General features: G+C 42.7%; 1 protein-coding gene across 1 annotated transcript in view; it reads left to right on the top strand.

Moving 5' to 3' along the window:
* Window positions 1–24429, top strand: part of LOC310631683 (acyl-CoA (8-3)-desaturase-like) — a gene marked incomplete at both ends in the record, with an annotated part of 53991 nt that overhangs the window by 16882 nt on the left and 12680 nt on the right. The window contains 5 exons of the mRNA XM_083348339.1: window positions 2014–2211; window positions 5245–5346; window positions 14501–14629; window positions 16332–16392; window positions 18526–18599. Of these exons, the coding sequence (XP_083204465.1) occupies window positions 2014–2211; window positions 5245–5346; window positions 14501–14629; window positions 16332–16392; window positions 18526–18599 (564 nt within the window). The remainder of the gene's footprint in view (window positions 1–2013; window positions 2212–5244; window positions 5347–14500; window positions 14630–16331; window positions 16393–18525; window positions 18600–24429) is intronic.

Here is a 24429-nt window from a genome sequence, read left to right on the forward strand (position 1 = left end):
TCCTCTCATCCCCCTGTCTGCTTCCACTAAGCAAGCAGGACTCCACAGGTGAGAATAAGACAGAGAGAACCCAATTTGCTTCTTTAGGCTCCACATATTGTACCTGAATCCAAATAACCCCACAAGATCAGGCTTCTGTCATCTCAACAAGTCATATCCAGGTAGCATCCAATATAGAGTGAATGTACACAGTTTTATCCTTTTCAAGCTCTGGATGCAAAGCAAACTCATTTTATGTCCCATCAGATGATCTTCTATCTGATTTTGCCAAACAAGATCTAAGGTACTTTTAAAAATGCAGCTGGGCAATAAGATTGGGCAAGTAAACCCAGTACTTTCAGGTTGCCTTCCTCAGCCTCCACCTAATCAATCACAGCCTTAAAATTATTAAGCAGGTGGTTGCAATGCAGTCTCAGAGAATCTGGAGAAAATAGTTTATCTGGATCCTTTTCAGTCAGGTTTCTGAAACAGCACTGGTCATGCCTATGAATGGCCTATGGTGGGACTTCTGGCCAATGGGCATCAAATGATGTGACCGTGATGAAAGTAGCAACATAGGAAAGAAATAATATAGGTGGATTCATAGATGGTACTATCCACCAGTAACAGTTCTATAAATATTTAATAATAAATTAATATTAATTAATATCCATATTAACTATAAATTTTATAATAGTAATAAAATAATACATTTCAGTGGATTTGGAATATATTACAAATGTAGTCTATAAATGAATTTAATGAACAAATATATACAGTGCTTTTTTTTGTGAAAGAGAAAGGTGCCGGAACTCACACATGTCATACAACCTGCCTTGCCTATCCTACAAGGTTCCATCCAAAAAAGGTACCGGAACTCCGTTCTGAGCGTTCTATGAGAAAGAAAGCCCTGAATATATACTACTCTCTCTCTCTCTCTCTCTCTCTCTCTCTCTCTCTCTCTCTCTCTCTCTCTCTCTCTCTCTCTCTCTCTATATATATATATATATATATATATATATATATATATATATATATATATATATCACAACACTCTGTTTTTTTAAAGAAAACTAATAAGACTAGCAATAGCACTTAGACTTATATAACAGTTCAGAGTGCTTTACAACCCTCTCTAAGTGGTTTACAGAGTCAGCATTTTGCCCCCAACAATCTGGGTCCTCATTTTACTGACCCTGGAAAGATGGAAGGCTGAGTCACCCTTTAAGCCAGTCAGGATCAAACTCCTGGCTGTGGGAAGAATTAGCCTACAATACTCCATTCTAATCACTGCACCACCATGTCTTCTAATAACCTTCTGATCACAAATCACTATGTGCATTGGAGGAGTCTATAAATTGTTGCCATCTTGTGGACACTCAAGAAAGCTATATCAATTTGTCAAAAAATCATTTTATTTAACACATTTTATGATTTTATCACCATATTTCTTTCTCTCTGTGTGTTAGTTTCTCCATTACAGGTAGACCTCGGCTTATGACCACAACTAAGCCCAAAATTTCTGTTGCTAAGCTAGATAGTTGTTAAGTAAATTTTGTTCCATTTTACAATCTTTCTTGCCACAGTTGTTAAGTTTATCACTGCAGTTGTTAAATTAGTAACATGGTTGTTAAGTGAATCTGGCTACCCCATTGACTTTGCTTGTCAGAAAGTTGCAAAAAATGATCACGTGAACCCGGGACATTGCAACCATCATAAATATGAGCCAGTTGCCAAGTTTCTAAATTTTGATCACATGATCAAGTGGGATGCTGCAACAATCATACATGTGAAAATGGTTATAAGTAACTTGGAATGGTCATTAACTGAATGAAGAATGATGATCCATATGTCCCCAAAGTGGGTAGTAAATTGTCTAGCAGTTTCCTCTTAATTTCTCTAAAAAATTTGGCAGGAAAAGGACAGCAATTACCACCAAGAGTTCTTGTTGTTAACTGTTATAGCCACTGGCTAGCTATACAGTATTCATGGAGTCAAAATACCTGCAAATTTGTTGCGTTTTTCCCCCCATAGAAATTATTAGTAGAAGATTTTCGGGAGCTGGTATCCACTGTTGAAAAGATGGGACTCTTCAAGCCAAACCAATTGTTCTTTTTCCTGACCCTTCTGCATATTTTACTGCTGGATGCTGCTGGCTGGTTTGTGTTGTGGTATTTTGGGACATCTATAACACCTTTTCTTCTTGCGACACTTTGTTTGACCCTTGCACAGGTAATTTGCTTGATTTTATTTTTAGACAAAATTAAATTTCCCAATAGATAGGATTTCTACAATGCCTTTTAACTAAATTAAAAGAAAATAATTTCTCTGTAAGGAAAATAACACCTATTCAGTTGTTATGAGCCTTCAGAATTTTGCTCTGAACTGTTTGGAATAACGAAGGTTGAGGAAGACTAAGCAATTCAGTTAGTGGAAAAAACTTCGTTTATTTTGCCCAACAAATGATTCTGCCAACAATTTTATTTTATTCAAAAGGTTAAAATACAAAATGAAAAATAGTGACAAAACTAAACAAAACTAAACAAAAACATTGAAAAAAATGGAAATTTTTAAAAAAGGATAAAAACATATATTATGGTTAAACACTGACAGAACTATTGCAACAATAATAGCTTCCCCCACTTGCAAAGCAGGTCCAAAATTTATATATTTATATTTATATTTGCAACCCAATTGACCTGTCATACCTTACATATATGAAAGAAAAAATAGTAAACAGGTTAAATAATAGCAAAATTAATGTTCAAAGCACTCTATTAACAGTCTATTGTTGTAATTTACTCATAGAAAGTGTACACAGTTTCTTTTTTTATTAAAAAGTTTTACAATACATTTTTTAAAAAGACAAAACCCCTCCCAACCCCCTCCCCTCTCCCCAACCCACCCCAACACCTCCCTCCCTTCCCCCTCCCCGACTTCCCAGAGCTCAATACAGGGTATAAAAATACAAGCATTCATAGTCTACCTTATGCAAACAACAATAAAATATTAAATCTATCGCACTTTAACTCTTATAAAATAACTACAAGCAAAATAAATATCACATCAGTACTTATTCAAATGCTAGATGAAACTTTTTAGTCCCATATTTATTCTGGATATAATCAATCCATCTTCTCCACTCCACAATATATCTCTGTTGCGATTGATCTTTCAAGTACGCTGAAATCTTTGCCATTTCCACCAGATTGGAGACTTTTAAAGTCCATTCTTCTATAGTCGGCCGTTCTTCCTTCTTCCAATATTGCGCTACTAAAAGTCTCGCTGCCGTAATTAAGTTCAACATCAGCTTAGTGTCCACAACAGTAGTATCAGTAATAATGCCCAGTAAAAACAGTTGCGGACAAAACTTTATCCTTTTCTTGAATATCTTTTGCATGTTCCACCAAATTTTAATCCAAAAAGCTTTAACCTTTTTACAGGTCCACCATATATGAAAATACATTGCATCTTCACCGCCACACCTCCAGTTTCTTATTTACCATAAATTACCCCAATCGTTATCTCTGAGCCAAGGATCAAATACCTTTCTTTGCTTGGGTTTTTAATTGGGAACTTTCCCAACAATTGCATCTCATTTTCAAAGTTAATAATTGTAAATAATTCTGCAACATCCATTGTTGAATAATTCTCCATGACAACACAACATTCTTCTTGCCATGAAAGTCCAGTCCATCTTTCATCATATCCATTATCTCAAAATTTCTTATATTCCTATTCTTTTTAATCTTTTCTGGCAATTCTATATTTTTCAAACCAAGCACTTTCTTTTTCACACACAGCAACAGATCAGATTCCAATTCCTCAAATTGGAAATCGGGTTCAGCTATTATTTCCTGCCTTTGGATATCCTCTTGACTTTGCCAAACTGTTACTGACTCATCAATTTCTTTGTTTATATTTTCAAATAAAGCCTGTAATTTGGAGAACATTCTTTTTCAGCTGCCTCCCAAACTATTTTGTCTCCTTTTAGAGGCATGAGAAACACTTTTATTCTCAAGGACAGAAGAAGCAAATAAATCATAAGAGCTTCTACAGGGAAAGGGTCTCTGCCCCCACCATTAAAGAAAGGGAAATTTTCCCATCAAAATTTAAGAGATAAATACCACTACTTTAAAAAAGAAAAGAAAAAGAAAAATGCTAGAAGAAACAAAATTTATAGTATCATCCTGTGTAAATGTAAGTCCCACCACAACTTCTTTATGGTTAAAAACAAATAGTTTAAAATTTGATAATAAGCAATGGAAGAACAGGAAAAAAGTTGTAAAAGTCCAACAAGGAGTGCTAAAATAGGTCAGAAGTCAACTAGTCATAAATCAAGAGGCTGTGAAGCTTCAAAAATTGCAATTAAACCCATGCATACTTAAGAAAAATGAGCAACTGAAGGGAAAATGTGGGAAGAGACCAGACCTTCAAATCACACCTTACCAAGAATTGAAGATATCTATACTCCCTGTTCTTCATTGGTGCGTAATCGTCCTAAGTTCTTCTTGGGTCCTTCCTAGTCTCGTGTTGAAAGAATGGAGGGCAAAGCTACCAAAAACCCAACTCTGGTGTTAAAATCTGTTAACCACACCATCATGGGGTAGGGGCCTGCTCAACAAATGATTCATTGGAAAAGAAGGATATTGGGTCCATCTCATCTTATATCTCAAATCTCCCATTCTGAAGAACAGTAATAGCAATAGCTGTAGCACTTAGACTTATATACTGCTTCACAGTGCTTTACAGCCTTCTCTAAGCTGTTTACAGAGTCAGCATATTGCTCCCAACAATCTTGGTCCTCATTTTACCGCCCTCAGAAGGATGGAGTCAACCTTGAGCCGGTGGGAATTGAACTGCAGAACTGCTGGCAGCTGGCAATCAACAGAAGTAGCCTGCAGTACTGCATTCTAACCACTGCGCCACCACGGCTCTTGATGGAACACAAATAGGAATACATCACTAAAAAAACCAACCATGTCTTCCCACTGTCTATCACGTTTGTGGAAGATGGTTTTATCTACAATTATATTGTAGAAAAGCTTTCTTGTGCACATCCTGTTTGAAATGTTTCTCTGGGTGGCTGCCCCTTTGACTGAATTTAAAAAAAAATCCTAGAATGAATTTTTATTTTAGTTATCCTAGCAATTCTTTCATAGTTATTACAAACACCACTGCATATAGTGGGAAAGCTCCAATCCAGGAGATGTAGGAGTGAGACAAAAGATGGCCATTCTGTTGTGTATCACCCTTTCCTTTTAGTCTCAAGCAGGCTGGCTGCAACACGATTTGGGGCATCTTTCAGTCTTCAGCAATCCAAAATGGAACCATCATTTTCATGAATTTGTGATGTGCTATTTAAAGGTAAGTAAGGTATATTATTCTTAGAATGTTCCACAGAATTGAAGGGAAGGAATATGGAATATTGCAAATACACCAGAAAAAGTTTCAACAGTATCAAATGTGTTGTGTTATTTATAACAGGGGTGTCAAATGGGATTCCCTTTGTCCCATTCCCACTCAAAGAACATAGAAAGCTCTCTTACATTAAATCAAACTATTTATTCATCTATCTCATTACTGACTACAGATTAAGAATGTAATTTCACTTGTAATAAACAATATGAATGTGCAAATTAACTGAGAGCCAATCCAAATTTAAGATCTGAAAGTGGTAAGACTTGATACATATAGGACAGTGGTTCCCAACCGTCCTGGCTCCACAGAGTGGCATTGGTGGCCAGGGTGGTGGTGAGGGAAGGGATGGTTTCACATGTGCAAACTAAACCCCTGCATGTACAAATAAAGCTTTGCGAGCTTGCCTAAAACTTACACCGCCCAGTTTCCAATAGGCCATAATCCAGAACCAGTCCATGGCTGATGGGTTAGGAACCCTAGGATAGTAGATATGAGATCAAAATCCATGTCAAGTAAATTCAAGAAAGTTGTTTGCTTTTTTACTTGAATGGGAAAGCATCAAAATGCCTATAGCTGTCTCATTTGGGGTGCAGAATAAAATGAAAATAACAGAGATAGTAGATCCCTTTGAGGACATTGGCACTGCAAAGTTTGAGATAAGTAGATTGAAAGGGTTCTATAGAATTTTGACATAAATTTTGAAACATTCCTCTTCTACTCTTTTATGTCTGAAATAATAGGAATGAAAAAGAGCAGCACAGACTCCTAGTTCTCCAAAACAAAAAGTGTATAGAGCAGCCATACAGAAGTAAAACAGAAAACACTCTAGTCAAATTTAATAAACTAGAAAAAGCAGGTTATGTGCTATGGTGACAATGTTTTTTTTTTAAAAAGACTGAAGAATGTTTCTGTATGAGAAGCAGAGTCAGAGTTGGGGGAGCAGAGTCAAGAGAGGAATAATCCTGGAGTCATTATGCTCACACAAGTAGCCCAAGTCCAGCCCTTCTTGAAGTCCTCTAACTCTTATACAGTGACAATTTAATGAAGACCATTAGATGAATAGTTTGTGTATGGGCATGAATAGTAAAGCAGTTGCACTTGAATTTAACATGTGGTCCTTGTAATGTATTGGCCTTAACTGCTGAAATCAGTTGCACAATGTAGTGTCCTTAATTGCTGTACTTAAGTGAATTATTGCTTAATGGTTCTTGTTGCTGCAACCCAGAGTGCCTGTCTCCAAGATGTTAACTAAGTTTTGGGCAGGAATTGTTACTTTAAAACTATTGGTTGCCACCTAGAGGCGAACCATATATATAGCTGTTCAGCAGTCATTAGGGCTGCTTCTGTTGTTACTTAACAAACATGCTTGCTGTTTCACTGCTCTGCCTTGTCAATGCCTAACTGAACCAAGAACATAACAGTGGCGATGAAGGTGGGATATGCTGCTTAACTGAGAGAGCTTAAAGTCACTAGTGGATGAAGCCAGCACCAGAGCCTGGCAGGAACTATGTTCCCCCCCTCGGTCTGCCAGTAAGCCATGCTGGAGACCCCCACACCCTGAGGATCCATCCTAGGACCAGCACAGAAGCCAGCATCACAAGGTATTGCGAGCAAGAAGCAACTCACCATGGCGAAAGTTGGAAAACTGGAAGAATTCTATGTGGCACACCACAAGAGATGGAGTTCTTACATCTTTCGTGTCGAAAATTACCTCCATGCTAACCAGGTTAGCGAAAATGGGTTGAAGGCCACAACACTCCTGTGTGTGTGTGGCCTGGCTACCTTCAACATAGCCGAGAACCTGGTCGCCCCTGCTCCGCTCGAGTCGGTCACCTATGTGGATCTCAAGAAGAAGCTCTGGGACCACTTTGAGCCAAAATTATCCATCATAGCATGGAGGCATGCATATGAGCAGCGGGAGCAACAGCCTGGCAAGTCTGCAACCAAGTTCATAGTCACCCTCCTACAGGCGTCTAGGCTTTGCAACTTTGCAGACTTGGAGGAAAGACTGAGGGACCGTTTAGTCTGTGGACTGCCAAACTGAGAGCTCTAGCAGAAGCTGCTCACCAGGGAGACCCTCTCATTACAAGATGCCTGGAAGGAGGTAATGGCTGACGAAGCCACCATAGGGGCTGTTAAAGCATTGCGGCCCTCCAAGAGCATGCCCAGCCCAGCAGCCGTCCACCACGAGGACGCCGAGCATACGGAAGACTTTGATTTTGACTTTGAAGTTGATCAGCTGCGGAAGCAACTAGAGAAGGGACAGAGACCAGCTGAGAAGGCAGTTCCTTTCCCTAGATGCATGGGCTGTGGAAGCCGCCATCGACACTGAGAATTCCGGTTCTGAGCAGCAATGTGCCAGGCGTGTGGCAAACCAGGCCACATCGCTGCCATATACAGAGGTCGCCAGAGGGATGGTCCACCAGAAGATGCATTCAGGAGAGGTACCAGGGCCCCGGGGCAACACCGAGTAGGCTTTTGCTCCATCCGGAGGAGCATGTTCCACACTGGTGCCCATCGCCCCCTTAAGCAAAAGCTTAGAATCAAGGTCAAGCTTCAGGGAGTTCCATGCAACATGGAACTGGACACAGGGTCAGCCCTGTCTATAATTTCCCAAGGGACATTCAGGCACATTTGCAATCGCAGCGGCAGATGGGCCAAACTCCAGCCATTTAACCAATTGCTAATGGACTTCCAAAACTCCTGTGTAGCAGTCAAAGGTGAAGCCGTACTTCTGGTGCAATTCAAGGGGTTTGAGGCTCCACTAGATGTCATAGTGGTGGAAGGCCAATGCAAAAGCCTCATCAGCCTCGATTGGTTTGATGCCTTGGGCATCCAAGTAACTGGAATTCACAGGACACAAGTGGAAGACCTGTCTGCAGTCTGCCAAAGGTTTGCTGATGTCTTCAGCCCAAGTTTAGGGAAGTACAAGTCCTCCTACTAGCAGAATGGCTCAAGGCTGTCCTTCAGTGGTTCTGCAAAGTAGGGCTGAAACTGAAAAAGGAGAAGTGCAACATTGGGGTAGACTCAACCGAGTTCCTCGGTTACCGCATAGATGCCGCTGGCATTCACCCAGGGGATTCAAAGGTAAAGCAATCAACCAGGCTCCCAACCCTAAATCTAAGGGAGAACTTCAGGATTTCTTGGGACTGCTGAATTTTTATCATGCCTTCCTCCCTCATAAGGCTGCAGTGGCAGACCCATTACACTGGTTCTTGGACAAGAAGGCCCATTGGCAGTGGATGAGCGTCCATGAGAAAAGCTTCACGGTAGTCAAATCACTACTGAATTCAAAGTCAGTACTCACTCACTTTAGTGAAAAGCTGCCTGTGTCAAGCCCTGTGGGCTTGCCACTTCAGGGAAGGGAAAGGAAAGGGAATTCCCCTTTGCCTGGGAATCCCTCTGCCTGACCTCTGAGCAGCTGAGGCTCCTGGCTGCATGCTGGACTGCTGGAGACAATGCTGGAGGGGGGAGGCAGAGGCCAGCTATGCTGGTTTTAGGGACGGACACCGGATGCTGGCTGGTTGGATGATGGTTGGAGCTAAGGGGATCACCTGTATATAAGGCACTGGGAGCAAGTCACTTCCAGTGCTGACTTTATTTGCTGTTAATTGCTGTTAATAAACACTGGTCAGAATGTTCCTACCTAGCTAGCTACCTTGTTGACCATCATTGATCATTTGTGGAACCAGGGCTGGTAAGGACTCTGACAGAAAAGTTAGCACTGCTTTATTTGTTCCTACCCATTACCCTTGTGCTTCTTTAGGGAATGGCTGAAGGGACACAGGAGGTGGCACCTCTGGGTGATGGAGGAGAGACAGCTGAGGTAGTAGCACCAAGTCCTGCTGAGGGAAATGGAGGTGGTGAACCAGTGGTGTGGCCCAAAGTGCTTGAGGCTCGACCTGCAAGTCTGGTGAGAGATACCCAGGCATCTGCAGGGGTGGCATAGGATGCAGGGGCCTCAGGGGAATGGTGGCACAGTTCAGCTGTCACTGGCTTGGCTACTGGCCCAGGAAAACCACCGGTAGGCCCCATGATGGAGTGGAGAGAGAGGCATTTGACTGAGGATGACAACGATGATTGGAGCTATTCTATGGCTCCTGGACAATACATGCTGGATGCGCTAAGAGACTGGTTTAGTGAGGCTGGGGTTCAGGATCCCCCCCTATGGCCAAGGGTGGAGGCGGGATCTGAGACAGCTTCGTGGCCACAGAAGCTGTCAGCCAACAGGAGGGACCAACCTGGTGGGACCAACCTGGTTCCAATTGGCTAGCCCAAGGTTGAGGGTAGGGGCCAGCCACACTACTCATACCCCGGTGGCAGAGGCCCATAACCAGGGCATACAGACAGGACAATCGTGGTCACCATGGGATGGCAGATCACCGATGGCTCCAGGCAGAACCCCTATCAGGCAACCAGTCCCAGTGGATGGATCCTCGGCCCAGTGTTCTACACCTGTGATGGACACTCTGCACGGTACAGGTTGGCCCTTGGGGCCATGGGGTCAAGGGATGGCCTAGAGTTGTCCACCATTGAAGGTGACCTTTGATGGAGACCCAGATTGGTTGGCTATGTTTCTCTGCCAGGTTATTAGCCATGTGGACCAATATGCCTGCTTTTACCCATCCCAGTGGGGATTGGTTGTGGCGATAGCAGAGCTACAAGGCAAAGCTGTGGAATGGGCAGCAGATCTATATAGTGACCATGCCAGAGCGCTGGCTGATGCCAGTTTATTTCTGGATGCTCTGCAGTCCCGTTTTGAAGACGTCTCATGCACCCAGCAGGCCGAAGGGGAACTGCTGGCGCTGAAGCAGTGGGGTTAGTCCACAGTCGAGTATGTGTGTGAATTCTGGTGGGTGGCCGGTAGGCTACGGTCATGGCCTGAACGTTTGTTGATCCACCATTTCCAGGCTGGTTTGGACCGAAACCTGCGCCATGCATGTGTCTTCCGAGGTGTCCCAAATTGTGTACAGGACTGGTTTCATGTGGTGGTGGACCTGGACGCAGGCCTGCAGGAATTCCAGGCAAAGGGGGAGGGACAACCAGCTTTGTGTAAAGCTACAGAAAAACCAAGGGATGATGGATGAAGGACCCAGGGTCCTGGTTTGGGTTTCCCTGGGGTCAAACCTCAGCCATCGATTAGATGTTTTTGTTGCAACAAGCCGGGACATTGGGTAGCAGAGTGCCCAGTCTCCATCAACCAAGGGACTCCCGGGAAGTCCGGGGCCACACCCAAGTGGATCAGAGAGAAGCTGTGGGCAGTGCATCAGGCAGAGGGGTCCACCCCTCGAAGGGGTATCCCGGAGGAGGAGGAGGCGACTACTGCCACACGATGCCAACTGGTGGCCCATGACAGTGAGGACAAGCTGATGGAGGATCCAATGGTGAGTGAACCCATACGATCATTTGTCATTCCCATCAGCTTGACAAGTTCACAACAGGGCATTGTGGGGAGTACAGGGCCCTGATAGATTCTGGTTCTACCAGTTGCCTAATCAGCAAATCTGTGGTGGCAGAGGCAGGAATCAGAGTAAGGAAGCTGGCAAAACCCATTTGGTTTGAGCAGGTGGATGGTTCCCTCCTGGGAGGCACACTGGTTACCCTTATAACACAGCCAGTAAGGCTAGAGATGGGGGCCCATTGGGAAGTCCTCCGATTCATTGTGGTCCCATCCATGACTGAGGCTGTTATTTTGGGGCTAGCATGGCTAGATAAGAGGGGTCCCACGATTTGGTGGGAAGGGGGCTACTGTAAGCTACGGATTGGTGTTGGCTCCCGACCACCTGCCCAAGAACAAGCAAACAAGGGCAGAGAGAGATCCAGGGAGGCACTCGTAGAACAGGAGAGCACAAGGGGGAAGGACCCCTTCCCAGAGGTGTACGCCGACCTTGCTGAGGTGTTCAGCAAGCATGAATGTGATGCACTACCTCCTCACTGGCCAACCGATTGTGCCATCGACATCCTGCCAGTGGCCAAACTGCCAAAGCTTCAGATGTATGCCATGACGCCTAAGGAGATGAAGGAACTGAGACAATATATTGATAAGAACTTGGCAAGGGGTTTCATCCAACTGGCAAGATCACGGATTGCAGCTCCAGTGCTCTTCAAGGAGAAGAAGGATGGATCCCTATGCCTGTGTGTAGACTTTCATGGCATCAATGGGGTTTGCGTCGAGAACAAATATCCCCTACCTTTGATGAAGGACCTATTGGGCCATCTGGCCAAGGGGAAGGTGTTTACAAAACTGGACCTTAGGGAAGCATATTACAGGGTCAAGCATTTGAGAGGATGAGTTATCTAGGGGGAAGGGATGGAATGTATTGGCCTTAATTGCTGAAATCAGTTGCACAATGTAGTGTCCTTAATTGCTGTACTTAAGTGAATGATTGCTTAACAGTTCTTGTTGCTGCAACCCAGACTGCCTGTCTCCAAGATGTTAACTAAGTTTTGGGCGGGAATTGTTGCTTTAAATCTATTGGTTGCCGCCTAGAGGCGAACAGTATATATAACTGTTCAGCAGCCATTAGGGCTGCTTCTATTGTTACTTAACAAACATGCTTGCTGTTTCACCGCCCTGCCTCATCAATGCCTAACTGAACCAAGAACATAACAGTCCTGATTCTTTGCGTGTGACAGTTTCCATCCATTTTTTCCATATCATCATCTTTCTCCTCATTTTTAAAGATGGCTTTCCCCATAAGGTCAATCTGGCATGGGGAAAACAGTCAGTTTTTTAAAGTAGACATTCCATTCCATAAATTTCTAAATAATGTAATTGTTTTCAGAGGTACCAGAACTTGAGTATATTTAGATCTTAATACTGTCCATCCAACCAAAGGTGCTTTATATGTATATTCCAAGGTTACCCAAATTGGAAAATTAACCCCAATTGTTAGCTTTCAGGATTTAATGCTTGACAATAAATCAGCATGATAGCTCCAGATTCTAAAAACTGAATCCTCTCTCATTAATTGGAAGTTGGCCTTTTTGTAAAGAGATTCTTAGAATCAAAGAAGCCCATCAAAATTTTCTAAAGAAGAAATTTATTTTCTGAAAATATTTTATAGATTTTTAAACTGGAATTCTTCTCAGAATATAAATTAACCTTGGAATAACATACATTTTGGGAGCATTCATCTTTCTCCCAAAGGGTAAGGTTTAATGACACCCATCTATTGATATCTGAAGAAATACACACACACACCCAATTTTATTTATATTACATGTTGTATTCTTTGATACATATATTTAATGCCTTTGGTGGAAATATGAAACTGATATTTAGCAGATGGGTAACCCAATTTTCACCTATTGGAATCAGTTCTGATTTGGGCAAGTTAATAGAATATTCTGCTGTTTTGCATCAATACTAAAATAACTGTATAAGGTTTAGAAATAAACAAAATAATATGGGGATTTGTATTCGACTGAGTTATACAGGACTCCATAGTTAATTCTATGTTGTCTAATAGCACAAGTGAAGAGTTATTAAATATACATAAATAAATTGATTATTAAATATTAATTGAAATAATAATGTAGATATTAAAAAGCAAGAGTCATTTCTCATCCAAGAAGCTTCTTGACCTCTGACTGGATGAGAAGCGAAACATCTTCAAAGAAAAAAAATAGAAAGTCCAGTTGCTCTTGAAAAAGCATTTTTGAGACAACCATGACCTGGATGACTAAGAATCTCCATAGACACATCCTTGTCTAATTTCTCTAAATAATGGGAAAGTGGGAGAAACATGTCATTACATTTTACTTTAGATGTAGATATAATATCTTAATTCGTTTTATGAATTCCAAGGGATTTTCATATCTGTTTAATACAATAAATATATATTGCTTGTGTATTTTATCAAAAGTTTTTCAGCATCTAATAATGATTACAAGTTGATCTTTATTTTTAGTCTATTATATCTACAACTAATCCTATATTATCTGCTGCATGCCTAATTTTTATTAACGCTGCTAGATCAATTTTAATAACAAACTATTTCCTATCTATTTGCCAACACTTCTATTAAAATCTTTGTATCAACATTAGCAATGAAATCAGATGAAAATTAGCATACCAGGTGTTATCTTCACCTGTTTTTGATACAACTGTAAGATAAGCCTGATTAAATCCTGGTAATAAAATTCCCTGATCAATAAGCCTGATTAAATGCCAGTGATAAAATTCCCTGATCAATAAGTCTGATTAACTGCTAGTGATAAATAAGGTAGGAAAATACAGGACACAAATCTAACAAGGACAAAAATCTACAGGTGAGTCAAAAAAGAATAATGATAAAATGGTGTGGAGGCAAGGAAGAGCAAGATTCATTAAAAGCGAGACAGAGCAGAATAAAGTTAGTCCTCAATTTTGTATTCTGTTTTTTCCCTAGACAACTCTCTCTAAATACACAATCAGCAGAGCAGCACATCTTCCAGTGCTTTGATAGACAGGGTTTGAAAAGGTGATAAAACTCCTTTGCCACCTACTTAAAGTTAATATCAGAGAGCTCAGTACAGTACTCAAATTCCCCCAGTTTTGTCCAAATATGCAATGAATGCTTGAGATTCTTCAAAGCTGCATTTAATCTTCAAACTGTTTTTGAACCTCTCCAAGATAATTCGGAGTCGGCTGATTCAACCTCTCAAATTTGTTTGAAAATTTGATTCAAAGGTTCAGTGGAATCTCCTCTATGTCATGGTTCCGGCAGATGAAACCCTTCAAAAGAACTTCGAGGCATTATTTTCCTTAAAGAATCTTTTATTTGGGAAACAAAGTATCGGCACTACATAGTTGAACCCAAAAACTAAATTCCCCTCCCCTGGATACAAAGTAACAACATACAATTCCCACCCCCAATAAACAGTCATAAAGCACATTCCCCAATTAGCTTAAAGCATGGGCTTTCTCCCCAACTCTCCAGCCCGCCTAAAGGTTATCAGCTCTGGACCCAGTTTGTCCTTGGGTTCCCATGGCAGAGTTATTATTATGGCTAATTGACACTCTATGTAGCCTCTTCAAAGCAGAATACTACTGTAGTAAATAGTCAAGTAATCTTTTAAAAGTGCCTGAATGCTTTCTTTCACTCTTCCTCTACAGGGACTTTCAGCTAATTGGTGGTCTTTGCGCCATTCCCAGCATCATTGTAAACCCAACTGTTTCCAGAAAGACCCAGATATTGCAGCTCATCCCGTTATTTTCTCATTAGGGGAACCTCTTTCTTTGGAGGTAAGAAGCAACAGGTTTTACTGAACCCTGGCCTTTCAGATCAGATCAGAAACTGTTTAGCCATTCTATTATCAATGTTTAGATTTGAACACAGTATAATTCTTCTGGATAAGATGGCCACAACAAAAGTGAATTTCCATACACCTTTTAAGACTGAGAGAAAGTGACTGGTCAAGGTCACCCAGTTGGCTTTGCCCAAGGAGAGACTAGAACTCAAAATCTTGTAGGTTTTTTTTCTGACCTCAGAAGGATGGAAGGCTGAGTCAATCCTGAGCCGGTGAGAATTGAACTGCCAGCAGCCAGCAGTCAACAGAAGTAGCCTACAGTACTGCATTCTAACCACTGCGCTCTAAAACAAAGAAAATATAGAATTACTTATGCCTCATAGGCTGAAATAGAAAATGTTTTATCTCTGAGGATAAAAATCTCTAAAAGAAGAAGCTGCCTCTTTAGATAAGATTCTGGATTCCTTTTTTGTTGTTAATTCACCCCTACTGATACCAGTCAGCACATTAATTGTGCCAGCAATAGGATAGTGTGGCTGAAGAGCTGATATTGGGACAATGGAGCACTTTGAACTCAGAAGATCCTGGTCCATCAATAATGCTCTCCTTTGGGGCCTTCTACTAATGGAAAGATTAGTAAAAGTTTTATCTAGTGTTTCTGCTACCAAAAGATACCTCTTCCTGTCCTGGCTAAAAAAAATCTAAAGTTAAGAATGTTCTTTCCATATTTATATAGTAGGACTTAGTTGAAAAGCCACCTCACTCTGCCATCTGTTTCTGCATCTGGAAACTTTGCAAATAAAGACTACAATCTACTCTAACTAGCACAATTACAGTCTATTAATGTGACAGTTGTGTGCATCTTACTTTTCTTCCCTTTTTCTTGCCTGAGTATTTATTTCACAGAGCAGCTGAAAAAGACGTTATAAAAATGGAGCCTTAAAGTATAATTATATAAAACTGGCAAAGCCTTTGGGAAAGAAATTCTAAAATAGCAAAAGTGGTAGCGTACAAAGAAAATTTATATAAATTGTTTTATAGACGGCATTTAACACCAGTGAGGTTAGCAAAAATGTTTAAAAATATATCAAGCAATTGTTGGAAATGTAAACAAAAAACAGGCACTTATTACCATCTTTGGTGGACATGCTCTAAAGCTAAAAGATTCTGGTTAAGAATACATACATGGTTAGAGAAAATGATTAAAAAAACATATAGATTTTAAGCCAGAATTATTTTTGTTAGACGTAATTGTAGGACATTATGAGAAAGAGTGTATATATTTAATTTTACATATATTAACTGCAGCAAGAATTGTATTTGCTCAACATTGGAAGAATGAAGATTTATCAATGGAGGAAGAGTTAATTAAAAAATCTTAGAGTGTGCAGAAATGGATAGATTGACATTGAAAATGAAAGAGAAAGAAGATTCAGTTTGTTTTAGAACATATGATACCTTTTATCATTGGTTAGAAAAATGAGGTAGAGAGAAAGGAACTTAATATGTATTAGTAAGTTAAATGTTGGATCCCTGACGATATGTTGCTGATAAAATATTAAGCTCTTATGATTATATATATATATATATATATATATATATGTATGTATGTATGTATGTATGTATGTATGTATGTATGTATGTATAATTATCTAGTAAAGGATATTTGTTTTTTCATGACTTTCTTTCTTTTACAGTTGGGTTTGCAGAAAAAGAAATACATGCCTTATAACTATCAGCACAAATATTTTTTCTTCAGTGAGTATCTGATTTTCCCCCCTACCTCTAGCTAACTGTAAATGAAGGTTTTTTTGTGTAAAAAAACAACTATCATAAAAAAGTTGTGGATCATCTTTGGACTCTATCTTTTCCACCATGAGTTCATGGACAGATTATATATGCATTCTACATAATGCCCAGGCCAGTGCAGATTAATAACAACTCTTATGACGTATTAGTAATAAGTGTCTATGGCAATTCTCATCCATTCAGCTTTTTGGTGCTTTTCCAAGAGGCAACTGGACTTTGTTTTTCCCTGAAGACATTTCGCTTCTCACCCAAGAAGCTTTTTCTATTCTGACTGGATGGTGGAGAATGGAAGAATTTATATCCCTTGCAGTCTTATTAGTAATAAGATAAAGATAAAGAAGAGGAGGAGGGGAGAACAAGAGCAGTGGCAGCAACTGCAGAACATTGCAGAGGATGAGGAGGAATTCTTTTCTTTCTCAGAGCAAACAGACACCCCTCTACACTTAAGGTGGAGGGAGGTGTCCTGATTCTAAATCCACGTCTTCAAAAGCAGGCTACGCCTAAACAGTGCAAAGAGAGCCGGAGGGGCTACCGCACTTTCTCTTGCAACTGCTCAATTATTTGGTGCTCCATACTATAGGCAGGACCATCCATAATCAAATTAGAGTGGAAGAAAATTGCCATGAAAGAAAGACTGGAAAATAATGCAAAAGATGCTCCACCCTCTTGGCCAGAAGTTGCTTTTCTTTTTGAAACTACTTTATTCATAAGAGCATCAATGGTGCCTGCTGGATCCCACCTCTGGCCCAACAAGTTCAGGAGGGCATTCTCACAATGACCTACCAAGGATAGCCACTGGTCTCCCTTCAGACAGGCAGACTGCCATCCAGGCTAATAGCCATTATTTGCATGACTTCCATGAATTGGTCCAACCCGTTTTTTGAAGCCAAACAAGCTAGTGGCCACCACCAATAACTGCTTACAGCAGTTCAGAGGGGACCTCTATCATATGATTTTTTTTACCTGTCTCCAATTAAATTGACTCTTGAGTCTGAGTCTCAAGAACCACAAAAGCCCTGGACTCTGAACAAGTGGTTTCTGTTTTTTTTAAAAAATATTTTCCTTTAAGGGTTAGGGAGATATTTTATTTTGAAAGAAACCCAAGATATAAAAGTGAAATGTGAAACTTACAAGTTTATCTGTGTTTTTATATTGCCTCTACTTTATATTTTATTCTATTTTCTATATTGTTACATTAATTACAGTTATTATAATGACTACTATTATTATACTCTGTTAGCAGACTCAATAGTAATATTACATAACAATGTTTTCTTCTTACAAACATTGTTCTCCCTTAAATTCCTCTCTCTGGAATTTCTCCTTTTTTTCTTCTCTGATTTTGGCCAGCAACTAGAGCACATTTTTCTTATTGTGCCTCTATGCTTCTTTTTTTGTGACTATTCACACACAAACACCTTTGTGTGTGAAGGAAAATCACCTTTTATTTAGCTGATTCCAATAGAAGAGAATGTTTTTAACTCAGGGTGGAACTATGGGGTCCTTAGTGATCTCCGAGGTCAGTAGTTTTCTTGCAGACATTTCATTACCCAGCTAGGTAACATCATCAGTGCTAGAAGGTAGTGCGGTTTGATCTCTTTATATATTCTAATAGTGGCTTGCCCTGTCTCTTGCTTTAGGTTTTATATTTTTGTAAGTTGCGCAGAGCTGTGTTTTACAAGATGGGCAGCTGTGCCCTTTATAAATGAATGCATAAACTTAAAAGCGGGTCTCACTGGATTTACCAGGGCTTTCTTCTAAATAAACCTGAGTAGATTAAGGTAGTATTGTCCACTTATCACCAGGAATAATAAGAGATTTTTTTAACTCATTCAAGTGCATTTTAGTCAATTGGTTCTAATGGAGTCAACACAGTTTGAGTGGCACAATTCAGGCAGTGTCTGCCATGTACATGTTTGGGGATTTAATGTGTGATGAGATTTCCAAGTACAATTATAATGTTTCCAAAATGTTAAATACAAAACATTTGAGGAGTGTGGTTGATACTTCCTGTTTCTGTATATCTCCTCTGTGTTTAAAAAGGACAATTAATGACTATATGCATCTTGTTTCCTTCTACAGTATTTCCACTGATTGTAGGGCTAACTTTTCAACTTTACTCATTGTACTTTATATTCCACCACAAACTCTGGAGGGTGAGTATACAAATAATCCATTTTGTTGTTGTTGTTAGTTGCGAAGTCGTGTCTGACCCATCACAACCTGATGGACAACGTTCCTCCAGGCCTTCCTGTCGTCTACCATCTTCTGGAGTCCATTTAAGCTCACGCATACTGCTTCAGTGACTCCATCCAGCCACCTCATTCTCTGTCGTCCCCTTCTTCTATTGCCTTCAATCTTTCCCAGCATTAGGCTCTTCTCCAGTGAGTCCTTCCTTCTCATTAGGTGCCCAAAGTATTTGAGTTTCACCTTCAGGATCTGGCCTTCTAAAGAGCAGTCAGGGTTGATCTCCTCTAGGACTGACCAGTTTGATCGCCTTGCAGTCCAAGGGACTCGCAGGAGTCTTCTCCAGCACCACAGTTCAAAGACCTCAATTCTTTGGCACTCAGCCTAAATAATCCATACCAAATATAAAAATACTGAGATTTCCCCCCCCCCCCCGGTAGGTTTCTAGGTTTAGAATTTTATTTCCTTAAGAGGGAATGAAAAAGCTAAACCATTTTAGGATCATATAAAAATTGGCATGCAGATATTGTTAATAGGAAAGTCAATGCCACCCAATTCTAAAGTGCTTCCAGATGAACTATTACTGGCTATCAAAAGGCCTTTTATGAAGAAGACATTAAATTTTTGTATAAGGAAATAAACATGTAGAAGGCATAGGGAAAGTTGGAGGCATAGAGTTGGACAATGACATCAGTTGAACTAAGAATGTACAAGAATTACAATCCAGTTTTCTCAAGTAGTGATTTTGAGGGCTTTGATTCAGAAATTATTGATGGTGGCTTGAACATAAATGTAACGTTATGGTTCATCTTTCTTTTTAAAAAAAGGTCTAGAGGGATTGGAAATCAGGTTGGACTTACTTTTTTCTAATAGAGATGATGGCAAAAAAGAATTTTCCAGCCTTATTTGCCATGCACTATTGACAAGCATCCTAATTAAAAATGGATGAAATTTTGTGGCTTTACCAAAGCTAAAAAAAATTCTACATTTTCACCTGACATCACATAAATATGTCAGTGACTGAAAATAACGAGGGTGGAGGTTCATTCTCTCAGCCTGTGGGCTGGTTTCTGAACGTTTCATTAACAGGCTAGGTAACATCTTCAGCAGAGTTTAGCAATGGCATTATTGGTATTCTTCTGCTTGTAAGGGTTTCAGGTAGTCAGTAGATCTTGTGATGGTGAAGTCATGTCAACTAGGGGTCACATCGGGGTCTTGTGATGACTTGGGTTTGGATTGTGTCAAGTGAGGAGGGTCTTGTGATGAGTTCTGTGATGGGGAGGTCACATCAGGTCAGAGTCATTGGGAGGTGAAGTGCTGGTTGGGGGGATGTCCATGGGTTGGTTGAAGGTCAGTGCTGTTGCTGGTTGGTTGTACAGTTGATTTGAATTCTCAGGGGTTCATAGGCTGTTTGTAGATTGATGTGTCTATTGATGGAATTGTTTGTGGAGTGCATGGTCAATGATTCTTGTATTGCTCCAATCAAATTGGTGCTGTGTGGTGTCAATGTGGGTAGAGATCATGGCATTTAACTGCCAGCTGGTGTCCATGGAACCTGGTTTTCAATTGACATGACGTTTGTTCCAATAGAATTGGTTGCAATTGTTACAGTTGGTTTTGTAAATTACATTATTTCTTTCATCATTCTGTATCTTTTCTTTGGTTCTGGATAATTCCTGGCAGAGTGAGGCTGTGGGTTTGTGGGCTATTGCTATTCCTAGAGGCTGGGGAATTCTGGCTGTCATTTCTGACACCCCCTTTGTGTATAGTAGGGTTCATTTTTGCATGGTGGTTGGCTGTGTGGTGCATTGTGGTTTGGCTGCTGTGTGTTGGAATCTGAAGTTTTTTAGATAGCCATTGCGGAGAAAGATGTCAGGCAGCCCTTTCTCTTCTGCTTTTCTTAGTGTTGTGGTGCTGCAGTGTGTCTTGGCCCTTCTGAAGAGGGTCTGGACACAGCTTCTTTTGTGTGTAGTGGGGTGGTTGCTCAGATCCTCAGCTTTTTTTTAAAATTCCATTTATATCCCGCCCTTCTCCGAAGACTCAGGGCGGCTTACAAGCTTTTCAGTAGCCTTCATTCTATGTATATGCCTGCTTATTAGGGCTTTCACACACACCCCAAGCGGCATTATTACAAAGTCAGCTTAATTGCCCCCAACAATCTGGGTCCTCATTTTACCTACCTCAGAAGGATGGTAGGCTGAGTCAACCTTGAGCCTGGTGGGATGCAAACCTGCACTAATTGCAGGCAGCTGGTGTTACTTAAGGAGGCATTAGCCCACTGCTCCACCAAGGCTTCAAAAGCTTCACAATTCCATCAATAGACACATCGATCTACAACCAGCCTACGAACCCCTGAGAATTCAAACGAACCACACAACCAACCCGCAACAGCACCAACCTTCAACCAACCCTTGCAAGTCCCCCCCCAAAAAGCACTTCACTTCCCAATGACCCTGACCTGATGTGACCTCCCCATCACAGGACCCTGACCTGATGTGACTCTCACCTGACATGACTTTAACATCACAAGAATTACTGACCACACAAAATGCTTATAAGCAGAAGAACACCAATCCTGACATCCCCTAAACTCTGCTGATGATGTTGACTAGTATTGTGTAGTGGGTCCGACGCATGAGAGACGCCAGCCGGTGTGTGAGTTCAGCTCTTTATTGGAAGGGGAAGTGAACTGAGGAATGAGGGCTACCTGGCCTCCTTATATACCTGGCCAGGTAAGCTAACAGCCAGTGGGGTTGGCCCTAGGTTTCCCACCGAAACTGTCCAGGCCAACGCCCCCTGATGGCTGTTGCTATGCAGATGCCTGCATACATAACACCCCTCCCCCCTTAGAGAAGACCCACATAACAACAACAACATGCAACTATGAGTATATATATAAAAAAACAGTGGTGTCCTTGTGTGAGGGTCACTTGCACACATAGTCCGACAGGTAGGCTGGTGTCCTGTGTGGACGGGTGGATCGTCTGGGTGTGCTTGGCCCCTGGACTTGGACCGTGGGTTCCTGAGGCCTTTGTGCAGGGCTGCAAGGAGCCGGCATCAGGAAGTCCTCCTCCTCTGGTCCCTGCCCTGTGACGTCCTCAGCTGGGTTGACCCCTCCTGGAGTGTGGTCCTCCTGTTGATCGTGTGCGTTGAGTTCAGGGGCGTGTGTGACGCGCTCAGGGGCGTGTGTGACGTGCTCAGGGATTCTTCCTCTGAGCTGATCGATGTGTCGCCTTATGCGTCTGTCCCCCTCCACCCCTACAATGTACGAAAGGGGTCCTGTTTTCCCGACCACTGTCCCCGGAACCCAAGGATGTCCAGCCCCATAGTTCCTTGCCCAGACCAGGTCCCCCCGGTTGAGGACCCTGTGTGTGGGTGATGATGGCAATGGTGATGGTAGTGATGCTGGTGGTGATGGTGATGATGGTGATGATGGTGATGTTGCCCTACCGGTTTCGGCTGCTACCCGGTCTGGGTGTAGGCGGTCCAGCTTGGTGATGAGGCGCCGTCCCCATCGCAGTTCTGCTGGGCTCTTGCCGGTAGCCACGCATGGTGTTGTGTGTTGGGCTAGTAAAAATTTGGCCAGTCTGTGGTGCCAGTCCCCGCTGATGATGCGCTGGAGTGCGTCTTTGGTCGTCCTTACCATCTGTTCGGCCTGCCCGTTGGTAGATGGATGGAAAGGCGCAGAGGTGGCGTGCCTAATCCAGTTCGCCTTCAAGAATGCCTGGAAATCAGCAGCAGTAAACTGAGGCCCATTATCAGACACAATTACGTCGGGGAGGCCGTGTGTGGCAAAGAGAGCTCTGAGCACCTGGATTGTCCTTCCCGAGGTCATGTTGGGGACAGGGACTACGTCTAACCACTTGGAGTGACTGTCCACCACTACTAAAAATAGTTGACCCTGGAATGGCCCCGCATAGTCAATGTGAATGCGGGACCATGGCGTGTGTGTGGCCTCCCACCGGTGTACTGGTGCATGTGGCACTTCTGGCCTGGATCTCTGGCACGTATAACAGTCCTTGACCCGATCCTCAACCTCCTTGTCCAACCCGGGCCACCAGAGGTAGCTTCTAGCCAGTGCCTTCATCCTGACCACCCCCGGGTGCCCTTCGTGTAAGGAGTCCAATACCCTGGCGCGTAGTGCGGGTGGAATGATGACCCTGCTACCCCAAAGGAGGCACCCTTTGTGTGTGGAGATTTCATCGCATCTAATGAAATAGGCCTGAAACTCTGGTCCCAGGGATTTGTCCTGCCACCCTGTGCAAACCCATGAGTGCACCCTGCCCATGATGTTGTCTGTGGCTGTGTGGCTGGCAATGTCCTTGGCAAGAACTGGACACTCGGGTAGTTCCTGCAGGGCTAGGATCTGTGTGGCTGGTGCTGGGTCTGGGTCGTGTGTGTCTAAGGGGAGCCTACTTAGACCGTCTGCGTGGCCCATCTCCTTCCCTGGCTTGTGCACCAGCTTGCAATTGTATGCTGCAAGGAAGATGGACCACCGGAGCATCCTGGGGGACAGAATCTGGGGGGTTTGCCTCTCTGTGGTGAACAGGCCCAGGAGTGGTTTGTGGTCCGTGAAGACAGTGAACTCCCTGCCATATAAGTAATCATGGAATTTCTTGATTCCTGCCACGATTGCCAGGGCTTCTTTGTCTATTTGGGCGTAGTTTCTTTCTGCTCCAGACAGTGTCCTAGAATAGTATGCTATGGGGACTTGTGCCCTGTTGGGCTCAAGGTGGCTTAGGACAGCGCCCACACCATAAGGGGATGCATCGCAGGCGATACAAATGGGCTTGGACTCGATGAAATGGGTTACTGTGGACTTGTCCGACAGCAATGCCTTCAGGGCCTTGAAGCTCTGATCATGGGTGGCCGTCCAGGCCCATGTTGCCTGTTTGTCTAGCAGCCTGTGGAGCGGTTCAGCAATGGCTGCCTTGTGTGGGAGGAATGTATGGTAGAAATTCAGCAGACCCAGGAATGCCTGAAGCTCTGCTTTGTTCTTGGGTGTGGGTGCTAGTTTGATGGCCCTCACCTTGGATTCTGTGGGGTGGATTCCCCTGGCGTCTACTCTGAACCCCGAAAATTCTGTGGAAGGAACGCCTATGCTGCATTTTTCCTTTTTGAGTTTGAGGCCAGCTGTGCGCAGCCTTGCCAGCACTTCCCTAAGCCTCCCTGCCAGTTCCTCTGCTGATGCTCCTGCGATCAGGATGTCATCAAAATAGGGGCAGACTCCTGGAATGCACTTGAGTGTCTTTTCCATAACCTCCTGGAAAAGGCCGGGAGCAACGCTGACTCCAAACTGCAGCCTGTTCACCCGGAACACCCCCCTATGGGTTACTATGGTTTGGATGTCAGCTGTTTCCCTAGTGACCGTGAGTTGCTGGTACGCCTGTGCAAGATCGAGCCTTGCAAAAATGGCGCCGCCTTGGAGGGAAGCGAGAACGTGGCTGACCGCGGGAACCGGGTAAGCGTGTGGGTTTAGGGCGCGGTTCACCGAGCACTTATAGTCGGCGCAGATCCTTATTTCCCCGTTGGATTTGAGGGGGGTCACGATGGGGGTTTCCCACTCCCCTCCATCTACAGGCTCTAAGATTCCCTGGGCCACCAACTTGTCTAGTTCGCGCTCGATTTTGTGTTTGAGCGCAAACGGGACTCGCCGCGGCCGGACCCTAACGGGGGAGACGTTCGAGTTAAGCTTGAATGATATGGGGCCCCCGGTGTACTTCCCTAATGACCCGTCGAAGACGTCGGCGAACTCCCAGCAAACGGCCTCAACGGAGTTCCCCTGGATCCGATGGATCC

Source organism: Vipera ursinii, assembly GCF_947247035.1.
Source record: "Vipera ursinii genome assembly, chromosome: 1".
Taxonomy (NCBI): Eukaryota; Metazoa; Chordata; class Lepidosauria; order Squamata; family Viperidae; genus Vipera; species Vipera ursinii.